The 17,884-nt window shown below is 35.8% G+C and overlaps 1 protein-coding gene across 1 annotated transcript in view; it reads left to right on the forward strand.

The window, feature by feature from the left end:
- LOC143349076 (uncharacterized) overlaps positions 1-17,884 on the forward strand; it is a 179,089-nt gene that overhangs the window by 154,008 nt on the left and 7,197 nt on the right. Inside the window, exons 36-41 of the mRNA XM_076779997.1 lie at positions 162-288; positions 349-549; positions 1,058-1,227; positions 1,297-2,145; positions 2,280-2,442; positions 2,500-2,841. Coding sequence (XP_076636112.1) covers positions 162-288; positions 349-549; positions 1,058-1,227; positions 1,297-2,145; positions 2,280-2,442; positions 2,500-2,841 — 1,852 coding nt within the window. The remainder of the gene's footprint in view (positions 1-161; positions 289-348; positions 550-1,057; positions 1,228-1,296; positions 2,146-2,279; positions 2,443-2,499; positions 2,842-17,884) is intronic.

Raw genomic sequence — 17,884 nt, forward strand, 5'->3', positions numbered from 1 at the left:
AGGGAAATGAGGGTACAAATTAAGATATGGAAGACTACATTTCAATATTTACTGTCGTAGCGTCGATCACGTGAACTTTTCGTTTGTATTTCCCGCCAATTCTCGTTGAACTGGGTCACCTGTTTGTCCCTTTTTTTCGTTTAATTACTTCTTTATCGCAGGTGACCGTTCTCGACTCTCGTGACCCGTCTACGAGCGACAGGGATCCCCCTAGGTTCCTGCAGCCACTTCCTGGAGAGTCGATTGTCATGGAAGGGCACTGTTACGAGCTCCAAACGAGACTGACAGGTACCCTGGAGGCAAAAATCACTTTTGGAAATGAAATCTAATGCAAATTATATCTTTTAGGCGCTCCGCCCTTCGCGATCATTTGGTTGAAAGACGGTCGTGAAGTGACTGACAACCACTGCTACAACTATGTCATATATGGCGATGGTGGAGTCGCTCTCAGGCTGTCCAACGTTTCCCCGCAAGATGCTGGGGAGTACACTTGTTTTATTCGAAATAATTTCGGAGAAGCGTCCTGCAGTGGTCTCTTTGCTGTGCAAGGTACTCATTTCCCCAAAGAAATGATTCTTAAAATGAAAATAGCTTTGAGGTTAGGTTGTTCATTTCGTTGGAATTGTAGTTAGTTCAGGTTGGTAATTCTGAACACATTTATTTGTAATTTTAACGATGAACGTTCCCTCAGAACGCCATTGCACATTGGGTGCTCTATTCCTAGGGAATTCCCCTCATATCTCCGTTCCAGCGCTACCAACTGCGACCAGTAAAAGTAACTAGACATTCCACGTTTGGTGGAAGTGAAATTCGACGCCTTGGCGGTGTCACTGAACCTCAAAGTCTTTCAGGCTTCCCTGGACTGTGAGGGGAATCCCCAAAGTTGGAATTTTTAATTCTACGAATCACATTCTCGTTTTAAGAATCTGAAACTGAACATTGCAAGAAAATACCTTATATTAGAAGTGTAAACTATGATTTTTATGAACCTTAACACAATTAAAAATACTAAAAGTATTCCACGCGTATCGAATTGATAATTTTACTCTGAAAACAGATTACAAAGGCGTTCCAAAGCTGGCGCCGCAGTTCACCAAGACTCCTCTGTCCGTTGTCACGTCGAAAGGTGAAACTGCGTGCTTCTGCGCCCGAGTGCAGTGCGGGAGACCCGTGGAAATCGCGTGGACCATCAATGGAAAGGACGTCAGAGAAAATCCTAGGTGTAAGGTACGTTAAACGGTTTAAATAAAGCTCCTTTTACCAACTCATGAAACGATAATCTGTATCTCACGACAGGTCGAAAAGGATGACAACGTCAGCATCCTGAAGGTGCAAAACGTGTCATCGCGGGACGTTGGTGAAGTTCGATGCACAGCGTCTGTGGTCGGTAAGGGTCTGTCGATCAGCTGTACGGCGGAGTTGCGATTGAGTCGATCGTTACGCGATGAGGATACCGAAATTCGAAACGAAATGAACGCCAATTCGGTGAGGAGGTCAGGGAGAGACGTTCCCTCGCCACGTGACGAACGATACGAGTCGCCTGTGCGCATCAGAGCGTCCTCGTTGCCCCTGAAGAGCACACGAAGTGCTAAACAATCGTCCCCCATGACGTCAAGAAGACTGGTCCCACAGAGTCCCTTGCTCAACGCGAGAAAACCAGTCGAAAGTAAAACGAGTAGAAGGAGAGACCTGGGTGGCAAAATGGCGAACCGTAGCGTGGCTTCTGGCGAGGAAGGGACTAACCGTACTCCTGGACGAGTGTCTGCTAAGGTGTCGAACGAAACGAGCCCGAAATTAACGATAAATAGAGAGGGATCTGCGGAGAGTCCTGCATCGGTGAATCCTGATCTCCGCGAGGCTAAAAACGATACGAAACGAACTCAGGCTAGCTCTAACGAGCACGATGACGTGCCTATAATGAGCGCAGAGTATGACCCCGTCACGGAACAGCTAGATGAGTCCACTTTGAAGAGGAGCGGCCAAGCTGAAACGAAAGAGGAGAATGTTAAAGATGCGTCGGAGGAATTTGTGCCAGCCGCCATTTTGAAGGTCCCGGATGACGTCACAGTGTTCAGAGGAAACAGAGTGGTGCTCAGGGCGACGTATCGAGGTGATCCTGAGCCACGTGTCAAATGGCTTCGCGCGGTATGTATTCTTCATGCAAGACCAGACAATAATACCTTGCTTGGGTCACTAGTCTTTTTCTGAGCGGTGGTGTTAAGGAGATGATTTAATCAATAAAATGTACCCAACAAAACTAACTGAAGATTCTACCAAAGGGTCGGGAGCTCGCTGCAAACAAGAAGACTGCGATCACCTATGGCGGTGGTATGTCCTGTTTGATATCGGACGATGTCACTGCTGATAACGCTGGAAAGTACGAAGTTTCGGTGGACAACGAATTCGGGAAAGACCGACGGTGCTTCAGCGTTGCTGTCGAAGGTACGTCAGAAAATACTACTGAGTAATCATAGGAATTTAATTGACCTCGTTGACCAGGTCCACCTGACCCGCCAGCGGGGGTCCCCAGCGTGTGCTGCTCGACTGAAGCGATCACCATCAATTGGAGATCGTCGCCCTACGACGGAGGCTGTGCAGTCACTGGCTACACCGTTGAAATGAACCGTCTGGGCGAAAGTTCCTGGACAACGGTCGCGGAGTCCTGTCACTCGCTGAGTCACACGGTACCAGCTTCTGGAGCGCACACCGTGCTACCCGATCAGAGATACCGATTTCGCGTTCGAGCGGAGAACATCCACGGGGTCAGCGAACCGGGAAACGAGTCGGAGCACGTCAGAATACCCGAGGCAGGCGCGACGCTACTCGACGATGCCGACGAAGGTGAGTGGCGAGAGCCAATGGGTGACCCACGCGCTCAAAACCAACACGATACCATTTTTAACGTTATTTGGATAGATTTCGAGCCACCTTTCGAAGCCAGAGTGGTGGAGATGGAGGACAGACGACTGTTCGACGATCGGTACGACGTCCTCGAGGATCTTGGGAAGGGTCAATACGGTACGGTGAGGAGGGTCCTCGAGAAGTCCTCGGGAATCAGCTTCGCCGCCAAGTTTGTCAGGACTATCAAGGCAAAGGACCGCGAGCAAGTGCGGGAAGAGATCCGTATTATGAACATGCTGCGACACCCAAAGCTTCTTCTCCTGGCTGCTGCTTTCGAGAGTCCTCGGGAGATCGTCATGGTCACGGAATAGTGAGCAATCATATGAGCTACATGTTTCGGTACCAATGTTCCAACAGTCCGTTGTTTACAGTTTGTTGCGGTTCGCTGTTTCAGTATCTCCGGCGACGAGCTGTTCGAGAGGGTCGTTGCTGATGATTTTACGCTCACCGAGAGGGACAGCATACTCTTCATGAGGCAGATTTGCGAAGGTGTCGAGTACATGCACCAAAACAACGTGGTCCACCTGGATTTGAAGGTGAAAATTAAAACACGCTTCGAGATTCGATTCAACTCCTGCATCATGATGGGCCAGCTACTCATGAGGAAGCTTAATCCTGACGTCTGAGTCAAAGCCTCCCAAGATGCATTACTGACGAGTCCACTAGCAGGACCAGGACTAAACGCCCCTCTCTCTTCCCATTCCTCAATCTAGCAAGCTCACCACAATCTTTTATTATCCACATTTGCCTCTCTAAGCTTCTAAACGTTACATCAACTGTGTCGGCATAGTGTAGCTCTGTTAATTGGCGCCTCGTTGGTCTTTCAGCCGGAAAATATAATGTGCAGGACACGAACTTCCCACCAGATCAAGCTAATCGACTTTGGCCTGGCTCAGGTCCTGAAACCGGGCACTCCAGTTAGGGTCCTGTTAGGTACACCAGAGTTCATCCCGCCTGAGATCATAAGCTACGAACCGATCGGCACCGAATCAGACATGTGGAGCGTCGGTGTGATTTGCTACGTCCTGTAGGTATATCAAACGCTCGATTTCGTTCGAGGAAGACTTACTTATCGGTTAATGTGGTCTCAAATGTCCAGGTTGACCGGTTTGTCACCATTTATGGGCGACAGCAACGTCGAAACTTACGCAAACATCATTCGAGTCGATTACGACTTGGAAGACGAGGCTTTCGACGCGATATCGAACGACGCTAAGGATTTCATTAGCGGTTTACTCATCAAACGAAAGGAGTACGTGTACGAACCACTGATATAAAGATAACTTAGATTACTTGCGCTAGTGTACCTTAGTCAATTAGGGCGTTTACTGTTTCATAGATTGCGAATGTCCGCGAGGCAGTGTTTGGAACATCCCTGGATGGCTCAACACGCTGAAGCTATGAGTAGGGTAGCTTTACCTACAGAGAAATTAAAGAAATTCATCGTACGAAGAAAATGGCAGGTAAGAATCCGTCAAATTTCGTTTTTGCGTTGGGCTGACTTTATTTGTGAGTGTTCCTTTGTTATATTCATTCAGATATGTTACATTATACCTATAGTGTTCAACAAAATTGAAACTATAAATATTTACTCACAATTTACAAAAGCTAAGGGTACTCAAATGTAGCAATTTTTGAAAGATGCTCTCATAAAAAGAAAGAAGACAAGAGTTAACACGAATGTCTCACTTTCATCGCAAGTAGAAAGCCTGATAGTTCTCAATTACACTATAATGTTAAAAGCATGGTTTTTGATCGTGTTGCGTGTGCATGTGCTTTCGTTTGTCGTAACAGAAAACAGGAAACGCCATTCGTGCAGTGGGTAGGATGGCCATCCTTTCAGCGAACAGCAGACGAAGTAGTCCAACAGCATCGATTGAATCATCCACCTCAGAACCCTCGTCGAATCTCCAAACACCATTGATTCTAGAATCTAGATGAAAGTACCATTGTGATAATCATCGCCATCGCTAGGAGGGGTGTATTAGTAGATTCCGTTGCTTGGGATCATGGTGGAATTAAGCAAACCAACCTCCAGATACACCAAAGCGTCAAGAGACTATTGTCAATAGTGTACAAACTAAGGAAAAATAGAACATGGACACTGAAGAGTCTCGAATCCTCCAACGAACGAGATCTTTGAATTAATAGCCATTTGTCATACTCGCTAAGCCAACGTTGCACCATTACTTTCCCATTCAATAATAGTTATTGCTAGCTACAGATAGTTCATCGACATTAAACTATCGATTACTATTGATAGGTCAAAATACACGTTACAGCAGAAGAACTCCACAATTTGGTGCATAATTATCGACTATTTCTGTTAGTTCAAATCCTGAGACTTGTTCATGTAAACAGAAGTGACTGGAATTAATTATTGCAAATAATTTATTTTAAGTGTTATAGCTTTGAGATGTAAAAAGGTAACATATGTATTTGCAGGGAAAAATATAGTTTCAGTTGGTAGTTTTCATCTATGAACTGCCAGGTTAAAGTCACATTATGATCAAACTGTCTGTGATGTCCATCTGTTGTTAGTTCCACACACTAGGCAGAGTAGACTCTAGGCACACTAGAATCTGAAGGTCGAAGAAGAACGTGTCAATGAAGAAAAAGTGACGTTTCGAGTAAAAGAAAAGGAATCGAAAGACAGATTGAACCAAGAAACGAGTGCAAATTCGCAGAAGTCTCGACGTGTCTTCAGAGGCCACTCGGAGGACTCTGGAGTCGACCATTGCATCACGAACTTATCAATCTCTTCGCAGCAAGTGAACGAACTCGGTATATCGACGATCATAGATGAAGAAGACAGTCAGAACAATAACGGAAATGTTAGGGAAATGCTTCGAAGGACGAAAGGATTCGAATACCGCGAAACTTCGGAGAAAATGGCCGACGAGCCGGGGAACGCACAGAAGTCGGCGAACGAAGCTACTTTCAGTGGTGCGACTAAACATTCGCGTGCAAGTAATCGGCACGAAGGTGTGTTCATTGCACAATTTGCTTCAATAATATTTCAAGTTGATCTCCATAGATAATATGCATGAAAAGCTTTTATTGTTAGGGGGGTTCTGACAAGGAAACTTGCCAGGTAAATTGCAAAGCATTAATGGGGTTTGTTGCAGTGATAGAGCATGGGATACTAAAACCAACGATTACGGTTTGGTAGGTGTTGGAAATTTACGTTTATCTTCTTAAATACAAACAGATGTTCCAAGTAAGCATTTACTAACGTTCAATTGGGGCAAATCTTAATTTTCTGGATATTTAATGTTAATTCTTTGACGACCAGTATCTCCTAATTAATCACTAAGAAGTCAGAGGAATTGGTAAAAAGATTTACCTATATTATTTTGGTTTAAAAATGATATCATTTGTATTCAAGTGAAAAGATTTGTTATTAATTCTGTTTTTGGTTATTTTTTCATGGTCAAATAATTGAATTTATATAGTATTGCTAGGTTAAAATGTTGATATTCGAGCAAGTGAAATAGGTTGAACGATTTGGCTGATTAGGTTCGTCAGAAGCTTCACAAATATTAAAATGGCGATGTATTTCGCATTCCCGCCGACAGAGGGACTGCTCTCTCGCAAGCACTCGACCGACATCCTATTCTTATATACAGGGTGTTCGAACAGTCTTGGGAAAAATTTTAATGGGAGATTATAGAGGCCAAAATAAAACGAAAATCGAGAATATCAATTTTTTGAATGGGGGTTCGTTAAAAAGTTATTAAAATATTTGAAATCATTCTGAAAAAATTATTTTTGGTTAGGGAGGTCAATTAAAATCATTTTTGGTGAATACATATACCCTCGAAATCCTATTCCTATTCGAGAAAAAAATTCGAAAAGGTATGAAATTTTTCTACGAAAAAAAAAATTTCGAATCGTTCTATAAAAATTATTTTTTATTGCAATGGTTAATTACAATCATTTTTGGTCATTAGACATACCCTCGAAATCCTACCCACTTTCGAGAAAAAAATTCGAGAAGGTGTAAAATTTTTAGAGAAAATTAAAAAAATTTCAAATCGTTTTGAAAAAATTATTTTCAATTGCAGAGGTCAATTGCAATCATTTTTGGTCAATAGATATACCCTCGAAATCCTACGCAATTTCGAGAAAAAAATTCCTTATCGAAAATCTAATTTCAGGCCTGAAATGGTACCCCAAAATTTCATGCGAATCTTTAAGACGCCATAACTCCTGAACGGATTGGACGATTTTAATTTTCAAAAACGCAAACGACGCGTATTTAGATGAGGAATATGTAGGAATTGCAAAAATATTCGAAAAGTTATGACTTGAGTCCGCAAAATGAGAAAAACCCAATAAAAATTGTCCAATTTTCAAACGGCCATAACTCCTGCAATAGTGAATATATTTCAATGAAACAATTTTCTAGAGTAGAGCCCATTGGCATTTACAAAAAAGTATTACACAACTTTTCCATAGAACGTCAAACAAAATTACTAAAAATCAAAAACGAATTTCCAAGAAAAATCGACAGGGGGCAGGTGCCTTTGGCCAAAATTAAAAAATTTCGAATCATTCTAAAAAAATTATTTTTGATTGCAGAGGTCAATTGCAATCATTTTTGGTCAATAGAGATACCCTCGAAATCCTACGCAATATCGAGAAAAAAATTCCTTATCGAAAATCTAATTTCAGGCCTGAAATAGTACCCCAAAATTTCATGCGAATCTTTAAGACGCCATAACTCCTGAACGGATTGGACGATTTTAATTTTCAAAAACACAAACGACGCGTATTTAGATGAGGAATATGTAGGAATTGCAAAAATATTCGAAAAGTTGGTCCTTAACACCGTAAAATGAGAAAAACCCCATAAAAATGGCCCAATTTTCAAACAGCCATAACTCCTGCAATAGTGAATATATTTCAATGAAACTTTTTTCTAGAGTAGAGCCCATTGGCATTTACAAAAAAGTATTACACAACTTTTCCATAGAACGTCAAACAAAATTACTAAAAATCAAAAACGAATTTCCAAGAAAAATCGACAGGGGGCAGGTGGCTTTGGCCAAAATTAAAAAATTTCGAATCATTCTAAAAAAATTATTTTTGATTGCAGTGATCGATTATAATCATTTTTGGTCAATAGAGATACCCTCGAAATCCTACGCAATTTCGAGAAAAAAATTCCTTATCGAAAATTTAATTTCAGGCCTGAGAAATGGTGCCCCAAAATTTCATGCGAATCTTTAAGAAGCCATAACTCTTAAACGGATTGGACGATTTTAATTTTCAAAAACGCAAACGACGCGTATTTAGATGAGGAATATGTAGGAATTGCAAAAATATTCGAAAAGTTGGTCCTTAACCCCGCAAAATGAGAAAAACCCAATAAAAATGGTCCAATTTTGAAACAGCCATAACTCCTGCAATAGTGAATATATTTCAATGAAACTTTTTTGTGAAGTAGAGCTCATGGGTACCTACAAAAAAGTATTAAACAACTCTTCTGTAGAGCGTCAAACAAAATTATTAAAAATAAAAAACAAATTTTTAAGGAAAATCGACAGGGAGTAGGTGCCCAAATTGTTTGACAAAAAAAAATTTCCGAATAATTCTGGAAAAATTATTTTTAGTTGTAGGGGCCAATTGCAATTATTTTTGGTGAATAGACGTACCCCCGAAATCCTACCCAGTTTTGAGAAAAAAATTCAGAAAGGTGCCCAAATTGTTTGACAAAAAACAAAATTTTCGAATCATTCTGGAAAAATTATTTTTAGTTGCAGGGGCCAATTGCAATTATTTTTGGTCAATAGACATACCCCCGAAATTCTGCGCACTTTCGAGAAAAAAATTCAAAAAGGTGCCTAAATTGTTCAATGAAAAAAAAAAATTTCGAATCATTCTGGAAAAATTAATTTTAGTTGCAGGGGCCAATTGCAATTATTTTTGGTCAATATACATAACCCCGAAATTCTGCGTAGTTTTGAGAAAAAAATTCAAAAAGGTGCCTAAATTGTTCGATGAAAAAAAAAATTTTCGAATAATTCTGGAAAAATTATTTTTAGTTACGGGGGCCAATTGCAATTATTTTTGGTCAATAGACATACCCCCGAAATCCTGCGCAGTTTTGAGAAAAAAATTCAGAAAGATGCCCAAATTGTTTGACAAAAAAAAAAATTTTCGAGTCATTCTTGAAAAATTATTTTTAGTTGCAGGGGCCAATTGCAATTATTTTTGGTCAATAGACATACCCCCGAAATCCTAACCACTTTCGAGAAAAAAATTCATTAGTGGCGGAACTGTATACATTAATAACTTTTTAACGAAGCTTCCATCAACAAATTGGTATTCTTAATTTTCGACTTATTTTGGCCTCTAGAATCTTCGAATCTTCATTTTAGATGCTTCGATTCTCCAGATAATCAATTTTAAGAATTAATTGAGTACCCATATTACAATAAAGTGCAACTTTGAATACCAATATAAGTAAAAGCAGTGAATAACGAACAGCCATGCCAAATAAAAATCGTATTCAATCCCACGCGTATCCCACAACTTTTCAAATTCAATTATCTCGGAAACGAAGCATTACATAAATATATAATTCCCAGTTTCGCTAGGTCGAACCGACATTCGGAGTTTTAAGTTCCCAAAAGCACCGCTAGGTGAAGTGCAATGACCTCAAACCGGGCCCAAGCTTGCATTATTTACTTTCAGTAAATTCGAGGTAACTTAATAACACATAAGCGCGTCATAGAATTAACGAGGTTGAAAGAGTGGACACATACGAACCCGTAAGTATTAATTCAATCGAGTCAATGGTTCACTAACGAAATAACGAAACTAGGATGGTTCAAACCCACGTATCGTTATCGTTAGTCTCCATGTCCGAGATCCCATCGCAGTGGAAAATATCCTATCATACAATCAGCATAATTCTTAGGAACCTTTCCCCACTGATCGTACGACGTCGTCCAGCATAATACTTATTCTAATATTTTTCTTTGCAGTTGCCAGCGAAGTTGAGGACCCAAGGTTATTAATCGGTCTCGTTCGAAGTAAATTCGTCCCAACCGGAAACGTGAGTCGTACAGCGAAATTATTTCAGAAGGAGGCGACCACCACAGTGGCGACAAAGCCGAAGAACGAGAGGATACAAAAAGCTTTTGCAATCTGGAACAAGTAATCCGTACCAAGAATTCAACGAAGTTTCAAAGTCAATCACCGTCTCCACGAAATACCAGAATACTCAACCATTCGAATTTGCCGCGGGAATCTAAAAATACACTTGTTACCAAGTGGCCATCGCGACTGTGAGATGTTGAGCGATAGAATAAGCAATCATGGTTATTAAAAACACGTATTTATGTAATCTAAATCGCATGTAGTCCAAAACGAACGTTTATGGCGACGAGTCTACTGTAAAATATCGTACCTTCGCGTTGGGATAACTTTTTCTATATTTTAATCGAAATTCAGCACCGAGCTTTGCCACGCGAAGCAGTCGAAGGCGGACAGAGCTCGATTTTTAACGTTTACTTTCTGTATAGATGCCATTTGTCTTTTCGATGCGTGTAAATAGCTGTCAGTAACATTTATAAGGGTAGCGAAATAATAAACAGTTAATTTAATTTCTTTTGCACCTTTTATTCTTTCTGGGGGCGTAAAAGATCGATTATATGTATTATTATAATTGTAAGTAATACGTGAGCAATAACGAAAGAAAATAAAGAAATGTGTAACCTCGAAGGTTGTCATATTGCATATTTCGTTCCTGCGAGAAATTTTAATGGGGGATTCTGGAGGCCAAAATAAGACGAAAATCAAGAATACTAATTTGTTGATGGAGGCTTCGTTAAAAAGTTATTAACGTTTAAAGTTCAGATTGTGAGACGGCGACTCTCGCGCGTGCGCAGCTGTTCGCAGATTGTCGCTCTACAGACGCAATTGTTAATAACTTTTTAACGAAGCCTCCATCGACAAATTGGTATTCTTCATTTTCGACTTATTTTGGTCTCTAGAATCTACCATTAAAATTTTTCCCAGGGGTGGCTGAACACCCTGTATATTTGAATTCAATTTTCTGGAAAACGAACCCTTCTATGTGAATTCGTTATTCTTAAATATTATCTTGTTTCGATAGAATCTACCTAACCTACTTTTTACCGTGGATTATATAATTCTATGGATATATTAGTATGAATTTTTTCTTTTAAATGTTACGTTGGAAGGTAAGTAAAAAAAAAACATTTTAATTTTGAAAAACGATGGTGATCTTCGTATTTTTTTCAGCCTTATTTAACGATTTGAAATTTCTTATAGCTTCTCGAATTTTTTTCTCGAAAGTGGGTAGGATTTCGAGGGTATGTCTAATGACCAAAAATGATTACAATTGACCTCTGCAACCGGAAATATTTTTTTCAAATCGATTTGAAATTTTGTTGAAAAATTTTACACCTTCTCGAATTTTTTTCTCGAAAGTGGGTAAGAATTCAGGGATATGACTCTTCATCAAAAATGATTGTAATTGACCCCTACAGACAAAAATATTTTTTTTAGAACGATTTGAAATTTTTTTTTTCGCTGAAAAATTTGGACACCTCCCTAACGATTTTTCTTAAAAATTAGTTTTTGATTTTTAGTAATTTTGTTTGACACCCTATAGAAAAGTTGTCTAATACTTTTTTGTAGGTACTCATGAGCTCTACTTCGAAAAAAAGTTTCATTGAAATATATTCACAATTGTAGGAGTTATGGTTATTTGAAATTTTTTAATTTCATCTAAAAATGTCATTACCTTCTCGAATTTTTTTCTCGAAAGTGCTTTGGATTTTGGGGGTATGTCTATTCATGAAAAATGATTGTAATTGACCCCTACAGACAAAAATATTTTTTTTAGACCGATTTGAAATTTTTTTTCGCTGAAAAATTTGAACACCCTATCCCCTATCGATTTTTCTTAAAAATTTGTTTTTGATTTTTAGTAATTTTGTTTGACACCCTATAGAAAAGTTGTCTAATACTTTTTTATAGCTACAGATGAGCTCTACTTTCAAACTAAATTTCAATGAAATCCATTGACTATTGTAAGAATTATGGCTGTTTCAAGATTGGACCATTTTTATGGGGTTTTTCGCATTTTACGGGGTCAAGGAGCAACTTTTCCAATATTTTTAGAATTTCTACATATTCTTCACTAAAATACGCGTAGTTTGCTTTTTTAAACATTAAAATCCTCCAATCTATTCAGGAGTTATGATATTTTAAAAATTCGCATGAAATTTGGGGGAACCATTTTTGGCCTCACATTAGATTTTCAGTAAAGAATTTTTTTCTCGAAAGTGGTTAGGATTTCGAGGGTCTATCTAATGACCAAAAACAATTATAATTATCCCCTGTAACTAAATATAATTTTTTTAGTATGATTTGAAATTTTTTAGTTTCATCTAAAAATTTCAGCACCTTCACGAATTTTTTTCTCAAAATTGGGTAGGATTTCAAGTGTCTATCTTATGACCAAAAATAATTGTAATTGCCCCCTGCAACTAAAAATAATTTTTTCAGAACTATTTGAAACACATGAAACTTCAGGGGAATCATTCATTCATGATCAGACATTATATTTTCAGTAAAGAATTTTTTTCTCGAAAGTGGTTAGGATTTCGAGGGTATGTCTATTGACCAAAAACGATTGTAATTGCCCCCTGTAACTAAATATAATTTTTTTAGTATGATTTGAAATTTTTTAATTTCGTCTAAAAATTTCAGCACCTTCTCGAATTTTTTTCTCAAAATTGGGTAGTATTTCGAGTGTATATCTAATGACCAAAAATAATTGTAATTGCCCCCTGTAGCTAAAAATAATTTTTCCAGAACGATTTGAAATTTTCGAATTTAATTGTTAATAACTTTTTAACAAAGCCTCCATCAACAAATTAATACACTTGATTATCGTCGTATTTTGGCCTCTAGAATCCCCCATTAAAATTTTTCCCTCCATTAGCCTAACACCCAGTATATAAATTCTAATAATTTAATACCAATTCCATATTTTACAAAAAAATAGTCAGTCAATCTGCTTCAATGTCGCTTACAATTCTCAGTTACAGTCGCCATACATCGAAATCAGCTCGTCATAGTTTGTTTTGACTAACGTTATACCTATCTTCTCATAATATTGTAATGTGATGCAAACATGTGATAACTGTTTCATCAGTATTCGAAATACAATATGATTAAACAGAAAACAAGCAAAAGAAAGCTTGTGATGCACAGAAGACAGTATTTCAAAAGACACTACACTCTAATTATAAATTACAAATATTACAAAACATATTTTTGCAAATTATTGCTTCAATTATACTTCATCTCCAACTATAAATTAAACTTCAATTTTCAAATATCTCAAAAAATACCATATATTAATTATAAATATATAAATAATGCAAAACATATTTTTCTTAAATTATTGCTTCAATTATACTTCATCTCCAACTATAAATTAAACTTCAATTTTCAATATTTCAAAGAATACCATATATTAATAATAAATACATAAATAATGCAAAACATATTTTTCTTAAATTATTGCTTCAATTATACTTCATCTCCAACTATAAATTAAACTTCAATTTACAATATCTCAAAAAATACCATATGCTAATTATAAATACATAAATAATGCAAAACATATTTTTCTTAAATTATTGCTCCAATTATACTTCATCTCCAACTATAAATTAAACTTCAATTTACAATATTTCCAAAAATACCATATGCTAATTATGAATATATAAATAATGCAAAACATATTTTTCTTAAATTATTGCTTCAATTATACTTCATCTCCAACTATAAATTAAACTTCAATTTTCAATATCTCAAAAAATACCATATGCTAATTATGAATATATAAATAATGCAAAACATATTTTTCTTAAATTATTGCTTCAATTATACTTCATCTCTAACTATAAATTAAACTTCAATTTTCAATATTTCAAAAAATACCATATGCTAATTATGAATATATAAATAATGCAAAACATATTTCTCAAAATTATTGCTTCAAATATACTTCATCTCCAACTATAAACTAAACTTCAATTCACAATATCTCAAAAAATACCATATATTAATTATAAATATATAAATAATGCAAAGCATATTTTTCTTAAATGATTGCTCCAATTATACTTCATCTCCAACTATAAATTAAACTTCAATTTTCAATATCTCAAAAAATACCATATGCTAATTATGAATATATAAATAATGCAAAACATATTTTTCTTAAATGATTGCTTAAATTATACTTCATCTCTAACTATAAATTAAACTTCAATTTACAATATCTCAAAAAATACCATATATTAATTATAAATACATAAATAATGCAAAACATATTTTTCTTAAATTATTGCTTCAATTATACTTCATCTCCAACTATAAATTAAACTTCAATTTTCAATATCTCAGAAAATACCATATGCTAATTATGAATACATAAATAATGCAAAACATATTTTTCTTAAATTATTGCTTAAATTATACTTCATCTCTAACTATAAATTAAACTTCAATTTACAATATTTCCAAAAATACCATATGCTAATTATGAATATATAAATAATGCAAAACATATTTTTCTTAAATTATTGCTGCAATTATACTTCATCTCCAACTATAAATTAAACTTCAATTTTCAATATCTCAAAAAATACCATATGCTAATTATGAATATATAAATAATGCAAAACATATTTTTCTAAATTATTGCTTCAATTATACTTCATCTCTAACTATAAATTAAACTTCAATTTTCAATATCTCAAAAAATACCATATGCTAATTATGAATATATAAATAATGCAAAACATATTTTTCCTAAATTATTGCTTCAATTATACTTCATCTCCAACTATAAATTAAACTTCAATTTTCAATATCTCAAAAAATACCATATATTAATTATAAATACATAAATAATGCAAAACATATTTTTCTTAAATTATTGCTTCAATTATACTTCATCTCCAACTATAAATTAAACTTCAATTTACAATATTTCCAAAAATACCATATATTAATTATAAATACATAAATAATGCAAAACATATTTCCCTAAATGATTGCTCAAATTATATTTAATATTTCAAGAAATACCACATGTTAATATATAAATAATGCAAAACACATTTTTGCAAATTATTCCTGCAATTTTACATTTCATTTATAAAATCAGGTTTTGTTAATTAGGTTTTAATTATCAAAATACACAAGTATGCAGCAGTGCCATCTGTTGGAACGAAGTTTAAACAACGTTTTAGACCATAAAAGGTTATTCATGTTTCAAAATAAGCGTCTATATATAGGTATAGATGATGTAAGAAGTAGAAACGAGGCGTTTGTTTAAACAATCTGCATAGATATAGGCCACTGGGAAACGATTAATGTTTACAGAGCTCCGAAACAAGCGGTCTTACATCACTCGTTTAGACTCTTATGTACACGTGGCTTAACATGGAACATTTATGCTTCTTTGAGCAAAATGTATGAAAGTGAAGATTCACTGTAATATTATAAACACTCTTCATCCATTTTCTCGTGAATTTACTGGGATACAGAAGCATTTGTTTAAACCAATACTTGGTAAAAAGTTTGTGTGTCCAACCTTTTCAACAAGTACAGACAAACTCTGCTCAATAAAGAATTGCACATATTCGAATTTTTTTCTCAAAACTGAGTAGGAATTTGGGGGTATGTCTAATGACCAAATATTATTGCAATTGGTCCCTGCAACCAAAAATAATTTTTTTAGAATGATTTGAAATTTTTTTTTCGACGAAAATTTAGGTACCCTGTCGATTTTTCTTGGAAATTCGTTTTTGATTTTTAGTAATTTTGTTTGACGTTCTATGGAAAAGTTGAGTAATACTTTTTTGTAAATGCCAATGGGCTCTACTCTAGAAAAAAGTTTCATTGAAATATATTCACTATTGTAGGAGTTATGGCCGTTTGAAAATTGGACAATTTTTATTGTGTTTTTCTCATTTTGCGGACTCAAGTCATAACTTTTCGAATATTTTTGCAATTCCTACATATTCCTCATCTAAATACGCGTCGTTTGCGTTTTTGAAAATTAAAATCGTCCCATCCGTTCAGGAGTTATGGCGTCTTAAAGATTCGCATGAAATTTTGGGGCACCATTTCTCAGGCCTGAAATTAGATTTTCGATTAGGAATTTTTTTCTCGAAATTGCGTGGGATTTCAGGGGTATGTGTAATGACCAAAAATGATTGCAATCGACTTTTGCAAAAGAAAAAATTTTTTTTTAAACGATTTGAAAAATTTTTATTTCTGCCAAAAAATTTCAACACCTTTTCGAATTTTTTTCTCAAAAATGCGTAGGAATTCGGGGGTATGTCTAATGACCAAAAATGATTGCAATTGATCCCTGCAACCAAAAATAATTTTTTCAGAAAGATTTGAAATTCTTTAATTTCGCCGAATAATTTAGGCACCTGAACCCTGTCGATTTTTGTTTAAATTTCTTTCTTGATTTTTAGTAATTTTGTTTGACGCTCTACAGAAAAGTTTTCTAATACTTTTTTATAGCTATCGATGAGCTCTACTTCCAAACTAAATTTCAATGGAATTCATCGACTATTGTAGGAGTTATGGCTGTTTCAAAATTGGATCATTTTTATGGGGTTTTTTGCATTTTACGGGGTCAAGGACCAACTTTTTCAATATTTTTAGAATTTTTACATATTCTTCACTAAAATACGCGTTGATTGCTTTTTTAAACATAAAAATCCTTCAACCCGTTCAAAAGTTATGATACTTTAAACATACGCAAGCAGGGCAACGTTTCTAACCTCAAATTATATTTTCGGAAAAGATTTTTTTTCCCGAAAGTGAGTAAGATATCGAGGGTATGTGTAATGACCAAAAATGATTGTAATCGACCCCTGCAACCAAAATAATTTTTTCAGAAAGATTTGAAACTTTTTAATTTTTTCTCGAAATTTCATACCTTCTCGAATTTTTTTCTCGAAATTTCGTAAAATTTCGGGGGTATGTCTAATGACCAAAAATGATTGCAATTGGTCCCTGCAACCAAAGTAATTTTTTCAGAAAGATTTGAAACTTTTTAATTTTTTCTCGAAATTTCATACCTTCTCGAATTTTTTTCTCGAAATTTCGTAAAATTTCGGGGATAGCTCTATTCACCAAAAATGATGATAATCGACCCCCACAACTAAAAATAATTTTTTCAGAACGATTTGAAAACTTAAATAATATAATTCGTGCATCAGCTTTGATTTGCCTCTTATTTGCTGTACTCTAAACAAAAGACGAGGTTTATTTGAAACTTTTCCTTCATATCATGAATTCACATGTGAATTACTACTAAATTTTACCCTAATTTAAACACTGAAAAATAAACAATACAAGATAACATAATATAGAGGGTGACTCAACGTTGCAAAAATAAGTCAAAGAAAAGAATCAACATTTTTGAGGCTCCATTCACGAGAAAATCGAGTTAAATTATTCCAAGCTTACACGTAGCATGATCATTCTCAATTACACTCTCATACTCGTCCCCTCTGTTTACATTCCGTCTTCAGTAACAGAACTACCAGCTACATTTATCGTTTGTTTGTATCAGTCGAACCATGTGAATGTATTTCAAACATACACATTATAGCTTGAATTTCGCTGAGATAACGATCGTTAATCTCCCGTTTAAATCATCAAGCAATTAGCAAAGCATTAAGAGGCTCAATTAGTATCGAATTTACAAGAAATGCAGACACAGGTCGACAGTAATATTTTTCGACCGCATCAAATCAACAATTAATTCCTCTCACGCGTCTTCTCATGCCCGCGAACGAGATTCGGAACGAGACACCCATTGTTCCACGCGCGTGAGCGTCCGTCTCACGGTCCAGTTCCTCTTCTTATGCGCAAGGCGGACGAGAGTCTCGCG

The sequence above is a fragment of the Colletes latitarsis genome, chromosome 12, assembly GCF_051014445.1.
Source record: "Colletes latitarsis isolate SP2378_abdomen chromosome 12, iyColLati1, whole genome shotgun sequence".
Classification (NCBI taxonomy): Eukaryota; Metazoa; Arthropoda; class Insecta; order Hymenoptera; family Colletidae; genus Colletes; species Colletes latitarsis.